General features: G+C 39.7%; 3 protein-coding genes across 3 annotated transcripts; all 3 read right to left on the bottom strand.

Moving 5' to 3' along the window:
• Positions 1-7,212: 7,212 nt before the first annotated feature.
• Positions 7,213-9,402, bottom strand: LOC133727305 (pentatricopeptide repeat-containing protein At2g22410, mitochondrial-like). Its single transcript, XM_062154898.1, has one exon. It carries the CDS (start codon positions 9,303-9,305, stop codon positions 7,329-7,331), a length of 1,977 nt encoding a protein of 658 aa, XP_062010882.1. The 5' UTR covers positions 9,306-9,402; the 3' UTR covers positions 7,213-7,328.
• A 2,123-nt stretch (positions 9,403-11,525) lies between these two features.
• Positions 11,526-13,813, bottom strand: LOC133727306 (CASP-like protein ARALYDRAFT_485429). The gene is made up of 3 exons (XM_062154899.1): positions 13,488-13,813; positions 12,233-12,365; positions 11,526-12,140 (listed from the first exon to the last, which is right to left on the bottom strand). Exons 1-3 carry the CDS (start codon positions 13,616-13,618, stop codon positions 11,946-11,948), a joined length of 459 nt encoding a protein of 152 aa, XP_062010883.1. The 5' UTR covers positions 13,619-13,813; the 3' UTR covers positions 11,526-11,945.
• Positions 13,814-15,176: 1,363 nt separating this feature from the next.
• On the bottom strand, positions 15,177-16,205 carry LOC133706772 (uncharacterized). The gene has a single exon (XM_062132341.1). It carries the CDS (start codon positions 16,203-16,205, stop codon positions 15,177-15,179), a length of 1,029 nt encoding a protein of 342 aa, XP_061988325.1.
• Between the last annotated feature and the right edge of the window lie 2,319 nt (positions 16,206-18,524).

The following is an 18,524-nucleotide window of genomic DNA, read 5'->3' on the forward strand; positions in this document are numbered from 1 at the left end:
TGATCATATGCTACTTGTGAAGATGAACCCTTTTCGTTGAACAAGTTTTTTTTTTATTTACAAAGGAAGATAGAATTCAATTTCTTTGATGAAAGATACAAGAGATATCATAAAAGTGCATGACCTGCGGTATAGGGTTTGCGAACAAAGGATAAATGTGATATCGTTGATGTTGATTCAACGTACCATGTTGTTGTTACTTTTCATTTACCTTTATTTAAGTTTGAATGTAGTACTATATAGCCGTACAATTTCTTACATTCTTTATGAAGAAACAATAATTCATCATAAAAGATTGGATTGAGGAGATTAAAAGAAAGAATAGAAAAGAAAGATTAAGTGATTCTAGTAACACCTCATGATAAATGTGACACAAAACTACCCTTTCTCTTGGATATGCAAAACATCCGCTATTATGTTGGTTTTGGATACTCATAGAATTCATTCCATAAGAATGTTGAACCTATTCCTTTGCCTCAAAGGAACTTTAGATCTTTTCAGATTAGAGCTGATATGATGCTAATGCTAGTATTCTTTCCTGTTTTCTCTTCCAAGATTTCTACCTTCTCTACTTTTCATAACTTGTGGATTCCACTAACAACATAAGACAAACCATCTTTTTTCTTCTTTCTATTTCAAAAGACAAAAGGCTTCTCCTTACAAAAATTTTACTTGCACATATTGAAGTATACATTGTAAAAGATTTTGTAGAGAAAAATTACTTTTTTTTTATTCTCTGGAGTTAACCTTCATAGCACATAAACTCTCAAAGCTGCCCATGACAACCTAATAGCACCACAATGATCATTAGTTAACATTAAAAAAGTGTAATTAGAATCCGAAACTGATTTCAGCTAGCACTTGATTGTAAAACAGTCATGAGAAGTTAACTTATGAGAATAAATAAATTATGTCATTAGTTCGAGGCGTCTCCGAGCTTCTTAGAGCGACCTTGGTGTTCGAAACTTAGGTTTCAACTGGAGGCGACGTACTACGGCATCGCGGGGCGGGTACTCAGCATCGATTGTGTGGACGGCGAGAAGCTTCTGGTCCGGAGGCTTCCTGATTGTGTTTGGCTTCGTTCCTAAACCAGATCAGGCGGTCGCCGGGTGAGCGGCAGTGGCGGATTGACTCATCAATCTGACTTCGTTTGGGTGGTTGTGGATCAGAGCGGCGGTGACTGAGAGGCGAGGTGTTTTGAACTTTTGACTTTTAGGTCGGGGACAGGTGCTGCATCGATCTCTGGGCAGTGGCTCGAGTCCAGGTCGGGCGGATCTCTAAACCATCAATGGCGGAGGATCGTCGACCTCTGGATCGGTGATGAGCTACTGGCTCCGATGGCTCGCGACGGGTCGATCTGGAGTGTGAAGGAAGGTTGGGGCCTTAGCGTCGATTGGAATGGAGTCTTCTGGGTCGGTGACGGCGACGACATTGGCTCAGGAGGCGACGGAGGTGCGCCGGATTGGTTTCAGGTCTCTTTCCGGCTCGGATCCTAGCTTCAGTCTGGGGCTTGGGCCGGACCTAGGGCAGTGGGCTTGTGGCCAGTCTGGGTTGCTGGGTTGTTCTTTTTCTTTTTTTACCTTTTGGATTGGGCCTGTTTTGGGCTGTTGAGAGGTGGCTGAGGCCTGTTTTTTTACCTGCTTTCAATAAGTATCCTCATTTTGTTCGGCCCTTGGTTGTAGCTGTTTGCTGGTTGATGAGTGGTGATGTACACCAGGATGGTCTTAGGCGTCAATGCTTGTCAGTTCAGTGGCTCTGACTTAGGGTTAGATAGGTGTAGGAGTTTTTACTTCTTGTTCTTTTACTTTTTCTTTTTTAAGTTTGTTTGGGTCTACTTTTGGTAGCTCTGTTTTATGCAGGCTGCTTTGTGCATTGAGTTGTAATATGAGGAATTTTCGAATTCTTCTAGCTTGACCGAGAGAGGTCGTTATATTAATGGAACATGATTCCGTTCTCCTAAACAAAAAAAAACTTAATTTTTTTTTTTTGAGGTAGGGCCAAACGGCTGCTCTTAAGCCATAACCATTAATGAAACCATAGAATACAGGGGGGGGGGGACATAGTGCCTAAACCCCAAATTATAATGAACCATAAGAGAACGTCCCAAAATAATATCAGGAGTCTCTACTAATGCTATGTATTCTAATACGCACCAATTAGCAAAGAGTGCACAACTGGCTACTCTATTTGCTTTACAATTTTGGCGACATACCAGAAAGATAATGCTCACACGAAGCCATAATACACTAAAACCAACTTTCCCACTATGTTGCCACCGAAAAATAAATCCGGTGACACTTGGTTTCATCCTGCCACTAGGAGGCTGCGACCATTTGACAATGCAAGGAACTCGCCGCCGTCCTAGGTCAGACACGGCACTCAAAGTGCACAAACCAAGACGACGCCCACCTCGCCCTACTATCCTAAAGTAGGAATTTATTAAGGGCTCAAAACCAACTAAAAATAAAAAGCAAGAAGCAACTCCATGAAATACTAAAAGGTAAACATAAGTTAAAGCAAACAAGCAAGGCCCAAATGGGTCCAAGCCCAAAATCAAGATAAGAACTGGTTTCAGAAGCCCACTAGCAATGGCCCAGGCATGCCCAGCACGAACATCACCGTCGCACCACCCCTGCCGGATCCCCGCCAGTGGTCGACCACCGTCGCTCCACTCCCGTCTCACCGCCCGACTAGGTTTCCCTCCAATCGTCGCACCCCAACCACGATCCGGCCACTGCTGCACCACTGCAAACAAGCAACCCCACCGCGACCAGCGAAGAGACTCGGGAGGAACCCGATCTCGCAGTGTTACCAGAAACCCAACCTCCCCATCTCCATACCACCATCCGATCTGATCTGGATGAACCGGTCTGCCACCGATTCCGACAGACTCCGATCGGATCCGCCGATGCGATCTATCCAGCAATTCCCAATCCAAGCTAGTCTCTCCTTCAACCAACCCCGTCTTGAAGTCTTGAGCCAAGATGGCCACTACGAACCCCATGGCTTCGCTGATGAACGGCGAATCAAGGCAGCCCCGTCCGACGACCACGTCCTTTGGACGCGCCGCCGGACGGAGAAAGAAGAATCTCGTGAAAACTCAGGCGCGTTCTATTATACGGAGTGGATACGACAATTGTCAAAAAAAAAAAAAAAAATTTACAAAGAAAGTCAAAAAGTAATAGGTTTCTTCAATATTTACAAGGAAAGTCAAAGAGAATAGGGTAACTCGACCCGATCTATTAGGGTGAATTCTCTCCCTCCATAAATTGCAAGTCGCAGTAGTTACACCTGCAAATGGTCACATGTTAATTGTTCACATTGCTAAATTACGGTAGAACCAAGCAACCCCATGTTTCACATGCAGTAGGTGAGTGACAGGACTCATGTCACTGATCCATAGACAAACTACGCAGGTGATCATTACTAGGGCCGGAGAACATTGTAACGCAAGATCTAGAATTCTAATATATAGATAAGTGAATAATGCCCTTAACTGGCATGCATGTTTATTATGGATCGGAAAACTAAAGGGTAGTTGTAGAAAAATGAATCCAGCAAAATCCAAATTCCAGAAAGGGCCAAGAAGAATGAATGAAACGAATGGGAACTAGGGAAAACGTGGCATGGTGTGAGAGTACATGGTGCTAAGCTGCAATGCATGAGGAGAGGCACGTGGAAAGTAGGAAGGAGGAGGAGGAAGATGAAGGCTAGGAGAGCCTTTGGAAAATGTAATAAGCACTCAAAGCCTTGAATGAGAGAGAGAATCCGACAGAGGGTGGGTGGCGTGAGCCGAGTTGGGTCTGCTGGTATGAGCCCCAAGTCTGCTGCAATCTGCATGCTCCATGTATCCCGGCACTGCTTGCTTATTTTATGCACGATAGGAATCAGCTGAGCTTCCTTCCAAACTCGGCCGCCCTTTTCTGCAATGCCTTGCCAATTTGTCATTACTCTACTCCAACGCCAATACGCCATTATAAACTTCTCCCTGTTTTGCATTACAGAAAATACAAAGTGCAATAAGTATGTATATATCCATATTGATAAACGGGGATGCATGTCCTCTTGTCCTACACTCCTAGTACTGTTCTTCTGTCTTAAATTTTGAGCTTATGTGTCTCATGCAAACTATCATCTTAATATCTACGTTACGCAATAGTTTAACGTGTTATGTTATTATCATTCAATGAAATGTATAATTTTATGCAAACTGAAAATTTAACACCACAATCACATCGTTCATAAATCAATCAGTCAACCTCAAACCAGAGCAGACCTTCATTTACTAAAACAATCGATATTCTTTACTAACAACAAAACGAACAAGATTATGAGCACCCACCATTACATATCTTTTAGCCGTAAGTTAATCCCAACATTATTGAAAAAAATTGGTAACAACATAACCTTGACGCGCAAACTGTTTAATTAGGTACTTGAATACAACCCTTTTTTTTTTTTTTTTTTCTGTTTTAAAAGAGGATAAAATGATTTCACTCCTACCCCCATAGTGACTCGAACCCAGGACCTTGATCTTAGGTAGGTACTCGAATACAACTTCTTTATATATCTTCAAAGGAAGGTGCAGATAAGAGGGTAACAAAGGCAGAGAAGGGAGATGGAGGTTGAGTTTCTTATCATAAATGACACACGATTTGTTGTCACTGTAATCCCACATACACCAACAGCACAACAGGATTAGCTCAACTTGATCATATACAAAAAGCCAAACCCAGTTGAGTTTTCGTCCATTTTTGCCATGCATGTTATCCTCAATTAAATTGTCACATATTACAAAGAGAGAGAGACAGATAGACAGCAGAGACAGAGTAAGAGTGGAGGGAAGAATCACCAATTATGGATCCTGCTACTACCAAATAATTGAAATGAATATAATTCTGCAAAACTGTCTCCAAAGGCTTAAACTCCCGACAATTCTACACAGGCAATGGAGTTCGTGGAATGTGATGCTTGTTTCTTAATTGCTTCGTTATGTTTTTGATTATTGAAGAAAAGAAAGCTAATCCTACTTGGCCTCCTTGCACATTATGCTTAAGTTTAATTTAATATATCTAGATTCTAAACGTACTCCATGCTTTGTCAAAAAGATATGTAAACTAATCGTGCTTTGTTAATTATATATGAAGGTGCTTTAAGGGCTTTTTAATTATTGACATGTCCCATATCGACCATTTCCCTAACCGTTCTTTCCTCGAAGCTTCTTCATCTCTCCCCCATTTCCCACCAAAATCTAAAAGACACTCATGCATGTAGGTGCAGCAATCATGGTCTTTTTGAAAGAAATGTCTACCACCAATGGCCGCCTTCCTTTGTAGATTTTTAAAGAGTATTTCTCATTTGCAGCAATTGTTTTAAAGTGAACGTTTATGTTCTTTTCTTCATCGGAAAAAAAAATTTATGTTCTTTTGACACTCTAAAAACGCCATTATATAAGTACGTTGTGGTGTGTTGGTTGTCTAGGTTGATGGGGATAAGGAAAGTACATCCACAGGCTACCATCTATTGGGCTTGTCGTTTTCTTTTGGGCTAGGCCCAGTTATATTGTGAAGGTTATATATATCTTTCTATTTCAAGGGATTTGAAAAAAAAAAAAAAAAAAAAAATCCACTGCTTATGCTCTAAAGAAGATTATTATGAAGTATACAGGACTAGCATTTATGAAAAATTTGATGCATGAATGGGTAAGGATATGAGATACTATTTTCTTTAATTTGATGCATGAATGGAAAGATTATTATGAAGTATACTATTTTTTTCTCCTTTGCTAAATGAATTGAATATGAATCACACACATGTTGGCAACTCAGACCATGAACCCCACCAACCGGAAAAAGGCAAATCCTACTCAATTATATGTTGATTATTAAGCTAGACAAAACCCTGGAAAAGAATCCGATCTAAGACTAAAACCATAGTTGTTAGATTTGAATAAAAATTTTATAGGACAGACAAGATATCCCTTTAATCTTTTTATGAATTTAGATGTTTGATGAATGTAGTTGGGCAGTGTCATTACCTTGAAACTTCTTCTTCCTCCAGACCACTTTATCTATGCAAGGTTGTCAAGGCCCTACCTCTTAGTCCCCTCAGATTTAGGAAGACTCCTCCGTGGTCAAATTGGTTCTGCATTATCATAGGTTCAATCAGTACTAAATAATGCCCATATTTTTGGCAAATACAAAGAATTTTTGTCTCCTCCTCAGTCTCAATAATGCAATTGATCCCATAAAAAACTTGATAGAATGGGGGATATATTGGGTGTTCCTTATCCTTCTTGTTTTTTCTGGAGCAGAGAGGCTGATATTTGCTGTCAAAAATGACTCGCAGTTAATGCTGCATATAATGCTTGTGTATGGTTGTACCTAATTGGATTTTGTTTCTGGTATTAATCTGCAGCAAAAGGATTTGAATGGTATCTGCCCAATAATCCAAAAGTTTCTCTAGACAATTCCATATACAATCAAACAGAAGAGAAAGGAAAGAGGGAGTTTCTCAACTAGTGTACTTACGTACTTGGATTGGATTGAACACGAAGTATGAAAGTTTTAGAAGTTCAATTCGATCTGTATATATTACAGTTCCTAGCTGCAGTTTGATGTGAAGCTCAGAACGCCTGGAGATGAATTATGAATGGTAGAGAAGAACAAAATGGCCAGAACTGATTAAAAACTTGCTCTGAGAAAATTTCAATGCATTTTTGATATTTTCTGAAATGATGTTCTAACAGTATTGGCAACAACTGTGATTTTATCACCTATATGGCTATATCAGGTTCTCGCTGCATGGTTACCAAGTTAATGATTCTTCTCTAATAGAACTGTTTGTATTCAGTTGCTCGAGCTCTGTGCTGTATAGATGAACACTCCTGAAAGGAAAAACCAGCTCATAGAAGATATATCTATTTGTTAAGCAACTGCCGGGTGCTTAGATGATTATGTCATATGTCTAACTTACACCTGGAGTAGGATTCTCGAATTTCATACTTTTCACTTTTTCAGTTGCAATTTGGAAATTTTTTTTTTCACATCTGATACCTTTTGGAATTTTTGAGAGTTGTTAACTCATAGTCTCTAATGAATAGTTTTGTAAATCTTTTCATGTTGTTCTGGAGTAGCTAATGTCTAATGAATGAATCTTCAACTTGAATTCTGAAAGCAAAGTAGTTATTTTTTCAGAAATGTATGTGTATTGCTCCATGGTTTGGTATACATAAGAAATAATTGCCTGCTTGTAAGTTGTAATTCGTTACATTAAAAATGTTTAAGATGTAAACAATTATCAGGGTTTAACTTACTGATACAGCAGCACTACAGTTCCTCTAAATCACACATTGCGGTAGGATTATACCCAAGAGACTTCAGATGATCTGTCAATTGATCGAGCATGGAGTATATACTGCTTGAAATTGCATGTCTATTGTCATCAACCATAAATTCATAAACACAACCATCAATTTCAATGGAGCTCATAGCTCTACACTTTATGACTCCACCGTCTTTTATTAGTTTCCTGATATTCTTGACATCTTCCCATCTGTGAGCTTCACCAAATATGTTTGCAAGAAGCACGTAAAGCCCAGAACCATGTGGCTCCAACTCCAACAGCTGTTTTAGAATTAGCTTGGCTAAATCTACGTTGCCATGGATGCGACAAGCACCAAGCATAGCACCCCAAACAACAATATCGGGCTTCATTGGCATTCCTCTCATCAGTGTAATTGCTTCTTCTAAGCACCCACGTCGTCCCAGCAGATCAACCATGCAAGCATAGTGCTCAATTTCAGGAGAGAGTCTGTAAATAGACTTCATTCTGTCAAAGTAATATCTCCCCAAGTCTAGAAGACCACTGTGACAACAAGCAGAAAGCAATCCGATGAAGGTGATCTCATCAGGACAGATTCCACCTTCTTGCATCTGCTCAAATATCCTAATTGCTTCTGATCCATAACCGTGCAATGCAAGGGCACCAATAACAATGTTCCATGATACTACATTCTTTTCTGGCATCTGACTAAAAAGATCTATAGCAGTTCCAACAGCACCACATTTTGCATACATGTCTACAAGGGAATTAGAAAGAGTTACAGTGAGTGCTATATTGCTGTTGCTAATGTAATTGTGGGTTTCCTTTCCAATGACCAAATCGCCAATTTGACTACAGGCTGAGAGAGCGAAAACCAAGGTAGCCTCATCAGGCATCTCACCAGAATTGAGCATTTTCTGGAAGAGATCCAGAGCTTCCCTGCATTGGCCTTCTCGCACATAACACGAAATTAGTGAATTCCAAGAAACCACATTTTTCAGTGGCATCTGATCAAAAAACTTCTGCGCAACTTCAATGCGCCCATGTCTAGCATACGCCCTAATCATCGACGTCCAAGAAACCACATTTTTGTAACTCATTTGGTCGAAAACCATCTGAGCCGAAGGCAAATGCCCACACTTACCATACATATCCAGCAGAGCATTTCTCAAAATCTGATCAACCACCATCCCACTAACCACAATATAGTGATGCAGATATCTCCCCAACTCCAAATCACAAGCCTGTGAACAAACAGAAAGTAAATTAACCAATGTGAACTTATCAGGCTCAATGCCGAAATCTCTCATCTCCCTGAACAACCCAAAAGCTTCCTTCCAAGAACCAACTCCAGCATACCCGCCTATAATCGAATTCCACGATACCAAACTTCTCTCAGACATTTCATCAAACACATTCCGGGCACAATGTATCAACCCACAAACACCATACACATTAATAAGCCCATTTTGCACGCAAACTTGACACCCAATTCCAAGCTTAACAGCCTGACCGTGAACCACCACGCCTTCCCAATACGCAGTTTTTCCGGCGCAAACCTTAAGAACAAACGGCAATGTGAACTCGTTCGGTGCAAGCCCGGAATTTATCATTTGATAATACAAAGACATAGCCTTGAATGAGTCATTGCTATTTGAGTAGCCCCTGATTAGACTATTGTACATAAATTTATTGGGTTGATGGACTTGGTCAAACACAAGGTGAGCGTAACGGAGGTCTCCGGCGTCGGAGACGGAGCAGAAGGAAATGAGCTTTCCGAGGGTGAGGTTTTGGTTGGTGAGGCGGTGGAGGATGATCTGGGCGTGGAGTTGTTTGAGGTGTGACATGGAGGAGCATTGCTCTACGAGGCGGTGCAGGGTTTGGTGAATTTGGGTCTTGAAATTGTGGGTGACATTGGTTTGCAGAGAGTGAGAGGAAAAGAGGCGGGAAATAACGGTCGGATGCTTGAGGGGGAAGTACATGGCGGTTGAGCATTTGGATTTGAAGGACGGGTGTATGACGGGTTTTTTTTTTTTTTTTTTAAATTTTGCTCATTATAGGTCAAGTGAAGAAAGGGCTGCTCAAACAAACATCTTGCCTTAAAACATTGAATCGGTATAACGGTATTTTCTTACTCTGGAGAAATCGTTGTTTAGATATGATATGTTATTAGATCACACAGTTTCTCAGAGGTTTCCTAGGCCCATAGACTTAATTAGTGCATTGTGATCATGTTAGAACGCTTCCTTCATCTAGTTACCAAGAATAGATTGAGATTTAACTCCAATCAGCGTTGGCGGAATTCGAACCCGGATGGGGGGTTAGATTGTTAGTGTTCAACTAATATAATTTAATAGGTACGTGAAGTATAGTTTTATGTATACATCGAACTGATATATATATATATATATATATATATATATAAAGTGGGTGAAAACACCAAATCCGTACCTAAACCTTAGGTAAGGACATCCTTACCTGAGAAAAATCCTATATCAGTCCGGCTACACTAAGGACGTCTTTACCTAGCCTTAGGTACGGATTTCCGGTTTTCACCCACTTTCCGATCACATTTTCACATCTTACCCGTTCAGTTTTTAGGTCCTAATGTATAGATCACGTCTGCAAATTTTCAGCCAATTTGGTGATCGTTAAGGCATCAAAAACTGCAATTTACCATTATAAATACGAACGGTTCTGGTTCGACAGATTCGGTCCGTTCGTGTAAATTGCAGTTTTGGACGCCTTAACGATCACCAATTTGGATGAAATTTTGCAGAGGTGATCTATACATTAGGACCTAAAAACTGAACGGTTAAGATGTGAAAATGTGATCTAAAAGTGGGTGAAAACACCAAATCCGTACCTAAACCTTAGGTAAGGACATCCTTACCTGAGAAAAATCCTATATATATATACACAGATCCTATCCAGAGCGGAGCTCCGCTTTGAAATTAACGTGTGAAGTTCGAGTTTTGGGTCACTTTTCGGTCGCATATCCACATCTCGACCATTCAGTTTTTAGGTACTAGTGTATAGATCATCTCTGCAAATTTTCAGCCAAAATGATGATCGTTAAGGCATTGATAACTGCCTTAAAGCTAGTACAGTTCAGGTTGACAGATTTAGTCCGTCCATTGGTTTAAGCGAGTTAGATACCTTAACGATGGACGATTTAGCCTTAACGTTCGTGTTTATAATGGTAAATTGCAGTTTTGAATGCCTTAACAATCATCAATTTGGCTGAAAATTTGTAGAGATGATCTATACTTTAGGACCTAAAAACTGAACGGTTAAGATGTGAAAATATGATCGAAAAGTGGGTCAAATATGGAAATCCGTACCTTTTTGCTTATGTGCGGATATCCGCACCTGAGCAAGGTTGTATATATATATTGTTTACAAACATGTTATTTTTTAGGGTTCTCAATTTTATCATTTGATGAGGTACATTCTTGTTTGACTCAAATTGGGTTCCATAGCATTTGATATCATTCTTGTTTGACTCAAATGGGCTTGTTTTTGACCATATGAAAGTCAATTTTGTGTGCTCTAACTTAAACACTAGTTGACTCCAAAAAAGAAAAACTTAAGAACACAATGAATAACCTAAAAATAAGCCTCAATTTGGTATAAGTTGATCATCATTTATGTCATGCTTTTTACCCGAGACAAGGATTATTGTATCGGGCCACAATTACAACTAGGAATGGGCAAACGGGGGCGGGGTACCCGCGGGTTTTCCCATCACATGTGCCGGGGGGGGGGGGGGGGGTGCGGGGTTTCCCATTACCCATGCGGGTTCCCCATTTGTGGTTTTTTTTTTTTTTTCAACCGGGGCATTTTTATAATTTTTCTTATTCCTCATGAGGATCCGACAGTTGGATCTTCGTATAATTGTGAAAAGACGATTCAAAAGGAGATCCGTGAGGATTCGACCGTTGGATCGTCGTATAATTTTGTGAGGGTGATTCTAAAGGCGATCCGGGACGATCCAACCGTTGGATCTTCGTATAATTTTGAGAGGATGAACCTAAGGGCGATCCGTGAGGATCTGACCGTTGGATCATCGTATAAATCGGTAAAGATTATCCTCTAGGTGATCCGTGAGGATCCGACCGTTGGATCGTTGTATAATTGTGATTTGTGAATTATTTTTTGTCAAAAAAGGAAAGGAAAAAAAAATCTAAAAAGATAGAAAATAGAAAATTTCAAAATAGAAAAACAAAAAAGTTCACATAGAGAAAATGGCAAATGCGGGGGCGGGGGTGGGGAACCCGTTCCCCGCGGGGAATCCCCCATTTGAAAATATCCCCAGATGGGGAACGGGGGCGCGGGGGCGGGGGTGGGGGAATCCCCGTTTGCTCATTCTTAATTACAACATGAGGGTAATAAGTAGGATTTCAGGTTTATGTGTGTATATTTACAAGTGGAAAAAAGAGAGAATTTTTCACCCTTTTCCTGTTCAATAAAGTACAAAATCAATAGAGAAACCCTGAGAATGTACATTGCTTTCATTTTCTAACAGAACTCCATTTGTATTTTCCAAAATTTCAGTGTATGATAGGACTTTTTAAAAATCTTTTGGCAGTCATTTGCTGGATAGGACTCAACAGCCAGCATTATAAAGAAGGAAGAAGCCAAAGATTGAATAGACAAGAACCCATAGAGAGAAACCAAGAAAGAAAAGCCATTGCAGCAGACAACTGATATCTAGTGCATAATTTTGCTGGGCATAAGGATCGACCAGCATCATGTAGGAGCATTGTGGTACTAGCTGTTGAGCAGGCTGCAGCTAGTGAGAGATAAGATAAAGCCTGGAAAATTGAGCATAAAATACATTTTCAACAAGTTGGGCAAAGAAGGATTCTGAAGTTGTTCATGTAATGTATACATAAGAAGCACATACCAAGTCTCCTACAATGAGGATTATAATTATTCTTGGTTGACGAGGTAAGCATCTAACAAAAACAGAGTAGGCATCCACTATCACTAAAGTCATGCCCCATGGAACTACCAAACCCATTACTGTTACCAAATAGCTGCAAAACCAACATGAACAACGGAGTCACTAAGTTGATCAATGAATTTACTGTGCCAGTGTGACTAAGAGTACATCAGTTCCTACTTTGTTGCATACTCGACATGACAGATACATATTATTGTAAAAAAAAAAAAAAATAACAGATACATATATCTACGATAAGGTCAAACAATTCAAAAGAAACTTGGACCAATCTTTGCAAAAATGAGTAAGATGCTGCAAATGACTTTAGATATCAGCTAAAGGGAATAACTGACATTGTTGCAAGCGTGTCATATGATCTTGTTTCAGTTTTCTTAACATAAAATTGGTAATCCTTGTCCATAAGATTCTTTCAAAAGATGGGAATACTTAACAGGTTCCAGAACCAACACCAATCGATCAGGACATATCAGTAGTAAGATATTCTCATATTAGGAACAAGATTCTCAAATACTAGATCAATGACATCAGAATTGATAGCACAGACATTCCCTTGTGCAACAAATGAAAATAAAAGCAAACAAAGAACAGTTGAACGACATGAATTTCGATATGGCAATTGCTAATTCTATTAAAATACCAAATTTGGTGTAGCTTCAGAAACAATTCAATTCCCAAAGCTTATCAGTTAGCACAATGATATGGAGACATATATGGCTAAAGCACAGGACATTATGACCTATGAATGTACATACTGCCAAGCAAAAGATACAACAAGTTTACAATTGGAAACAAAAAAGCCTTGGATATTTGGCTTCCAATTGTCGGTTGCAGCAGAGTCTTATGTATACCAGCAGAGTCTTATATGTAATTTGTTATTAATTCCAATACATCAATGATTAAATTCTAATCTTCTGCGTTTGAAATCTCTGAAACTAATCCAGCTCAATTCCAAATGATCAATTCTACAATTTCGCGATTCTTAACCAAGTGATCAATAGTCAATACCTAATCCCCAAGAATCAGAATTCAGAAACAATGAACCAAAACCAACCATCACTCCATCAGGCTAGTTTTCCATAAATTCCACCAAATTCCGCAAAACAAAGACAAGGGTATTGAAGAACTGGATAAAATCACAAAAGGGTTGGACTCAATTCAACTAATAAGGACCAAACCGGAAGAATTCGAAACCTACCAGAAAGCTGTGTAGCTGTAGAACTCGACGTCCAAACACATAAACAGAAGAGATGCGGTGGAGAATATGGTCTGGCCGAAACGCAGAGCCAAGCTGGCACTGGTGCCCAACGAGCCTGGCAGTTCGTCCATGGTTGTTGCATGCAGACTTTTCTCATGGTGATGCAAAAACAATTATTGGTCTTGGACACATGACACCAGAGCAATGAATGAGTTTGATAGGGAAATGATGAAAGAAAATAAATGAGTTTGAGAAGGTGAGGTTTCAACTAATTATGGGCTGGAGAGCAAAAATGGTAAGAATCGTTTTGGTGAAGCGTGTAAAATAGGAGAACTTTGGGAGGAGAAACTAGAATGGAAAAAAAAAAAAAAAAAAAAGGTGAAGGGGACGTGAAGGGTAAGCAGCGTTGGCTTTGGCTTTGGCATCTTCTTCTTCCTGAGGTCAATAATGGTTGTGTTCTTCTCCGGCAAGGTTTAGTGTGTGGTATTAACAAATGCCAAGAATTTTAACGCTCCGTGCTAAACCACTGAAAGTCGTTTTTTAACTTAATTTGATGGAACCCTTAATCTTTTTTTATCTGAACTTGGTGATCAATCCCTTTGAAACCAATAGGACCTAGTGTGGAGTCAATAATGGAATATTGGGATTTTGGGGATGGAACAACTAATCAATAATCAGCATGAAGTGACCTTTAATTTATAAAATGCATGAGAAGAAGAACTTGCTTAGTATTATATTTTAGACTACACTAATGAAGGTATAAGACAAACATGTGGGGTTGTACCTATCTCACTCCAACTCTAATTCAGACTACTGTATTTACATGTAGGGTTGTATCTATCTCACTCCAATTAGATCATTTATCGTTTCAAAAAATATATATATATATATATATATATATATATATATATATATATATATATTAGCTCATTTATGTGGTCTAAGATGTGATTTCTCTAGTTTTTGTAAAATTACTTACCATGAAGTTGAAAATCATTTAGCAAAATGTACAAAATGAAAAATCAAAGGTTATCTCTTATGATGTTGTTGGATATAACTCACTAGAGTGACACATAAGTTTCTTTAATACACGTTTACGTCCGCAATCATTAGATGTAATGCAAAGGAATTCTAGTCCATTTTCACTATGTGTTTCCACATGGAAACCGTTGACTCGAATATCTTTAAAACTCAAAAGAGTCCTTCCGGCCCTAGAAGCGTAGAGAGCTTCGGTGACATTTATCAAAGTGTCATTAGGCAACAAAAATTGGGTCGGTCCTCGGCCATGGATCAATTGTGATGGGTCTGTCATCATGGTCACAAAAGATCGAGAATGCATCATCTCAATGAATAATAGCCTATGTCGAAGTATGGTGTGCATATATAGTAGCACTATCCGCAAGATATTCAAGTTCTCCAAGAAACATACCTAAAAATATAAAGCTCGAATTAAAATATGTACAAGACATAGAATTAAATAAATTGAAACTTTATTGCAATAAAAGCCAACAATTACATCAAGTTTTGTAATAAAAAATCTAATCCAAATAATAACTATAACCAATGTCATCAATAAAACTAAGGCACAAAAGGCCTTTACAAATATTCTTGGAAAAATAAAAAGGTGGTTAATCGAAATCGGCAACATCCCATATCACAAAAGGCCTCGAGATTGACGTCATTGCCATTTCATTCTTCTCCTTCAGTTACGAGATAGGCCTCTTGCTCTCTCATATCTCTATACTCCTTGTATTGTGCAGCTAGCTTCTCACTCGCTTTACAACACTTAAACCAATGCTCATTAAATCCACATCTAGAGCATACCTCATCACTATGACCAGCTCCCTTTAATTGAGATGCACCTTGTGCGTGTGAACGGTACCTAGGGCAGTTGGTGGCAGCACCACCACGTCCAGCGGCGCCGCCGACCCTTCCTCTCCTATGTTGGCCATTGTTGCCACATGGCCGCGCATCATTCTGGCGGTTTTCTTCATTTGTAGGGCGGTTATATGGACTGACACGTCCAAATTGATTTTCCTTTGCCTTAAGGTTTTGCTTTTTGTACCCTCCTTTAGATGCGCCACCGTAATTTGCCTCATGAACGCTCTTGGTTCCAACCGGTCTTGAATTATAGTTCTTCACGAGTATGTTATCATGTTTCTCAGCAACCAACATAGCATTCATAAGCTGATGAAACCTCGTGATCCGTTTAGCATTGTATTCAAGCCAATATTGCTTTGATACCAATAATGCAGAAACGGGGAAGGTCGAGAGGGTTTTCTCAATTAAATCCTTATCTGTGAGCTCTTCTCCACAGAATTTCAACATCGACTTGATGCATAGGGCCTCTGAATTATATTCAGAAACAGTCTTGAAGTTCGAGAAGCGTAGATCATTCCACTTCACCTTCAAGTCCGGGAGGATATCTTGAATATTGCCAAAACGCTCTTCAAGCGCAACCCACAAAGTCCTAGGGTTCTTGATTGATGTATATTCCTTCCGGAGCAAATTGTCTATATGGCGCCTAATCAATATGAGTGCTTCAGCATTCTTGGTCGGAGTTGGCTGAACCAACAAGTTTGAATCCGGCGGTCGAATCGTTGCTAGAATCCCATTGGCAGTGAGGTGATCCTCGACATCACTCACCCATAATTGATATCCAACGCCATTTGAATCCAATTTAGCGAAGTCGAGTTTTTGCATATTCGCATTCGACATCCTGAGAAACAAAGAAGAATGAATTAGTTGTCACGCCCCGAATTTTGAATAACTAATTCAAATCCGAAACATGAATAAAAGCAACTAAACCAAATAAATGTTCTGAATTTTTTTCTCATAAACAAACACACCTCATACCACTCAATAATACATACCCAAATCCTCAAGGATTTTGTTTATTACAGAACACTCTCTCCAATTGTAAATGTAAGCTTAGATGAGCATAACAAACCTCACAAAAGAAAGCGAATAAAACAAATGATGCTACTCTAAATAGCTCGATCACAGCCCTGGTTATCCTGACCTGCAGGATTATCCGCTACACCGTTTGAATAGTATACCGGGATTGCAACAACACAAAACCCGGTAAGCTTTTGACAGCCCGTATGAGTAAATGGAAATAAAACAGTAAATCAACAACTTTTACTCAAAACATTTTCAACTCAGAACAAAACATTCCACTTCCATTTCCAAACCATTTTCCAACAAATATCATCACTCACCACTCAACACATTTTATATAATAAATATGTATTCATGATCACGAGTAATTCAACTCGTTGTATTCATGTCATACTTCAATTTTCAAAGGTGTATTCATGATCACGATAACTCGCTGTATTCATGTCACACGATGGCAGACAGACTAGAGCTCTAACTAATCGTATCCACTAACCCGGCCAAAGACGTGGAGTTCCGATTTTTCTACCCACGATCAAATTTGCTGATCCACGATCAAATTTGCTGATCCACGATCCCCAACTCGTAAGTCTTTGGATCTATGGTATAAATACCAAAACATTTTAAAGGAGTCACACTAGACCCAAAATGTTACACGATACACAATATCCACGGTATAAATACTAAAACATTTAAAGGAGTCACACTAGACCCAAAATGTTACACGATACACAATACCTTTCAAAACAGATATTTATTTCCATAAAACCTTTTTCACTTTAATCACAACATAAATAAGGAAATTAACGACATTTGGTTCGTAATATGAACCATGTGAGATTTACTCACCTCTAATCCAGCTGCGTCTTCTTAACAGCTCAACAACGATTTCACGAATCGTCCGCCAAATCAATCCGTCGATCACCTAATCCAATATGATCTTAACTTAGCAAGGGATTCATAAAACACACTAAAACGACAATCCAACGGTCAGATCGAAACTAAACGATGATCCAACGGTCGGATCCTCACAGATCGCCCTTAGGATCATCCTCCTGAATTTATCACGAAGATCCAACGGTCGGATCTTCCTGAATCGTCCTTACAAACATCTCCACAATTTATACAAAAATCCGACAGTCGGATTCTCACGAATCGCCTTTCGAATCGCTAGTTCTCAATTATACGAAGATCCAACGGTCGGATCTTCGCCCGTGACCACACAAAGTCATCGGGATAGTCATACGATCAACATATCAGAATTTGAAGCAAAACCGATGGTCAGATCTTCGCAGACCGTAAACCGAAGATAAACGTAAAAACGTTAAATAGTGTCGTCAAAACTCAAATCATCCATTTATCAACTTTTTCTAAAATAACCTTGTAATATATCAAAACGCTCGTATGGATGCATAGATCATCGTCCAGATAATATAAACTCAAAAAATGGTCCGACGCGCCGCCACATGCGGAGGTCAGACGGCGGTCAACGAGGCGGTCAACGACGGTCAACCACCTCAGATGCAAAAGTTGTCAACTACAAACTTCTTCAAAATAAAGAATTGAACCACTTTGATACCTGACGTTTTCTGAGACAAGGTCTAGATCGTCCTAGATCGAGCTTTGAAGGTGGATTAATCTTGTGCGTCCGATCAGATTCCAGATCGAATCAGGAACGTTGAAATCTTCAAACCTTGATCTACAGATCTTCACTCCAAATCGTCAAGCAAGGAGGATATGAGGATGATCAGCAAGAGGAGGAGATCACGAAAATGGGGAGGATCGGCCCATGAATCGCCGGAAAAAGGGATATCCGGCCGGGTTGGATTTTGGGCACGGGGTTGCTTCGATCCAGAGTTCGGGGTAGCGGCGTGGCAAAGAAACACCGGGGGGAGGCTAGGCGGCTTGTGGCGATCACAAAGAGGGCCGGGTCGTGGCCGGAGGACGCCCGAACAGAGAGAAAAGGCCGGGTCGGGTCGATCGGAACCCGAGGGTTCTGATGAGAGAGAACGGAGAGAATGGGGGAGGAAAATATAAAAAACGGAAAATTTTGGGATTTAATGAAAAATCCCGGATTTTCTTATATTTATAGAAAATTCCCAACTTTCAATCGTCAATAACTTTCTCATGCGAACTCCG

The sequence above is a fragment of the Rosa rugosa genome, chromosome 1 (assembly GCF_958449725.1).
Source record: "Rosa rugosa chromosome 1, drRosRugo1.1, whole genome shotgun sequence".
NCBI classification, from domain to species: domain Eukaryota; kingdom Viridiplantae; phylum Streptophyta; class Magnoliopsida; order Rosales; family Rosaceae; genus Rosa; species Rosa rugosa.

Bases quoted from the DNA above. Each gene is read 5' to 3' on its own strand.
- LOC133727305 (XM_062154898.1), bottom strand. From the start codon at position 9,305: ATGTACTTCCCCCTCAAGCATCCGACCGTTATTTCCCGCCTCTTTTCC.
- LOC133727306 (XM_062154899.1), bottom strand. From the start codon at position 13,618: ATGGACGAACTGCCAGGCTCGTTGGGCACCAGTGCCAGCTTGGCTCTG. The intron at 12,366-13,487 runs GTAGGTTTCGAA...TTGGTTTTGCAG, and splicing joins TACAGCTACACAGCTTTCTG to CTATTTGGTAACAGTAATGG. The intron at 12,141-12,232 runs GTATGTGCTTCT...TCAATTTTCCAG, and splicing joins TCCTCATTGTAGGAGACTTG to GCTTTATCTTATCTCTCACT.
- LOC133706772 (XM_062132341.1), bottom strand. From the start codon at position 16,205: ATGTCGAATGCGAATATGCAAAAACTCGACTTCGCTAAATTGGATTCA.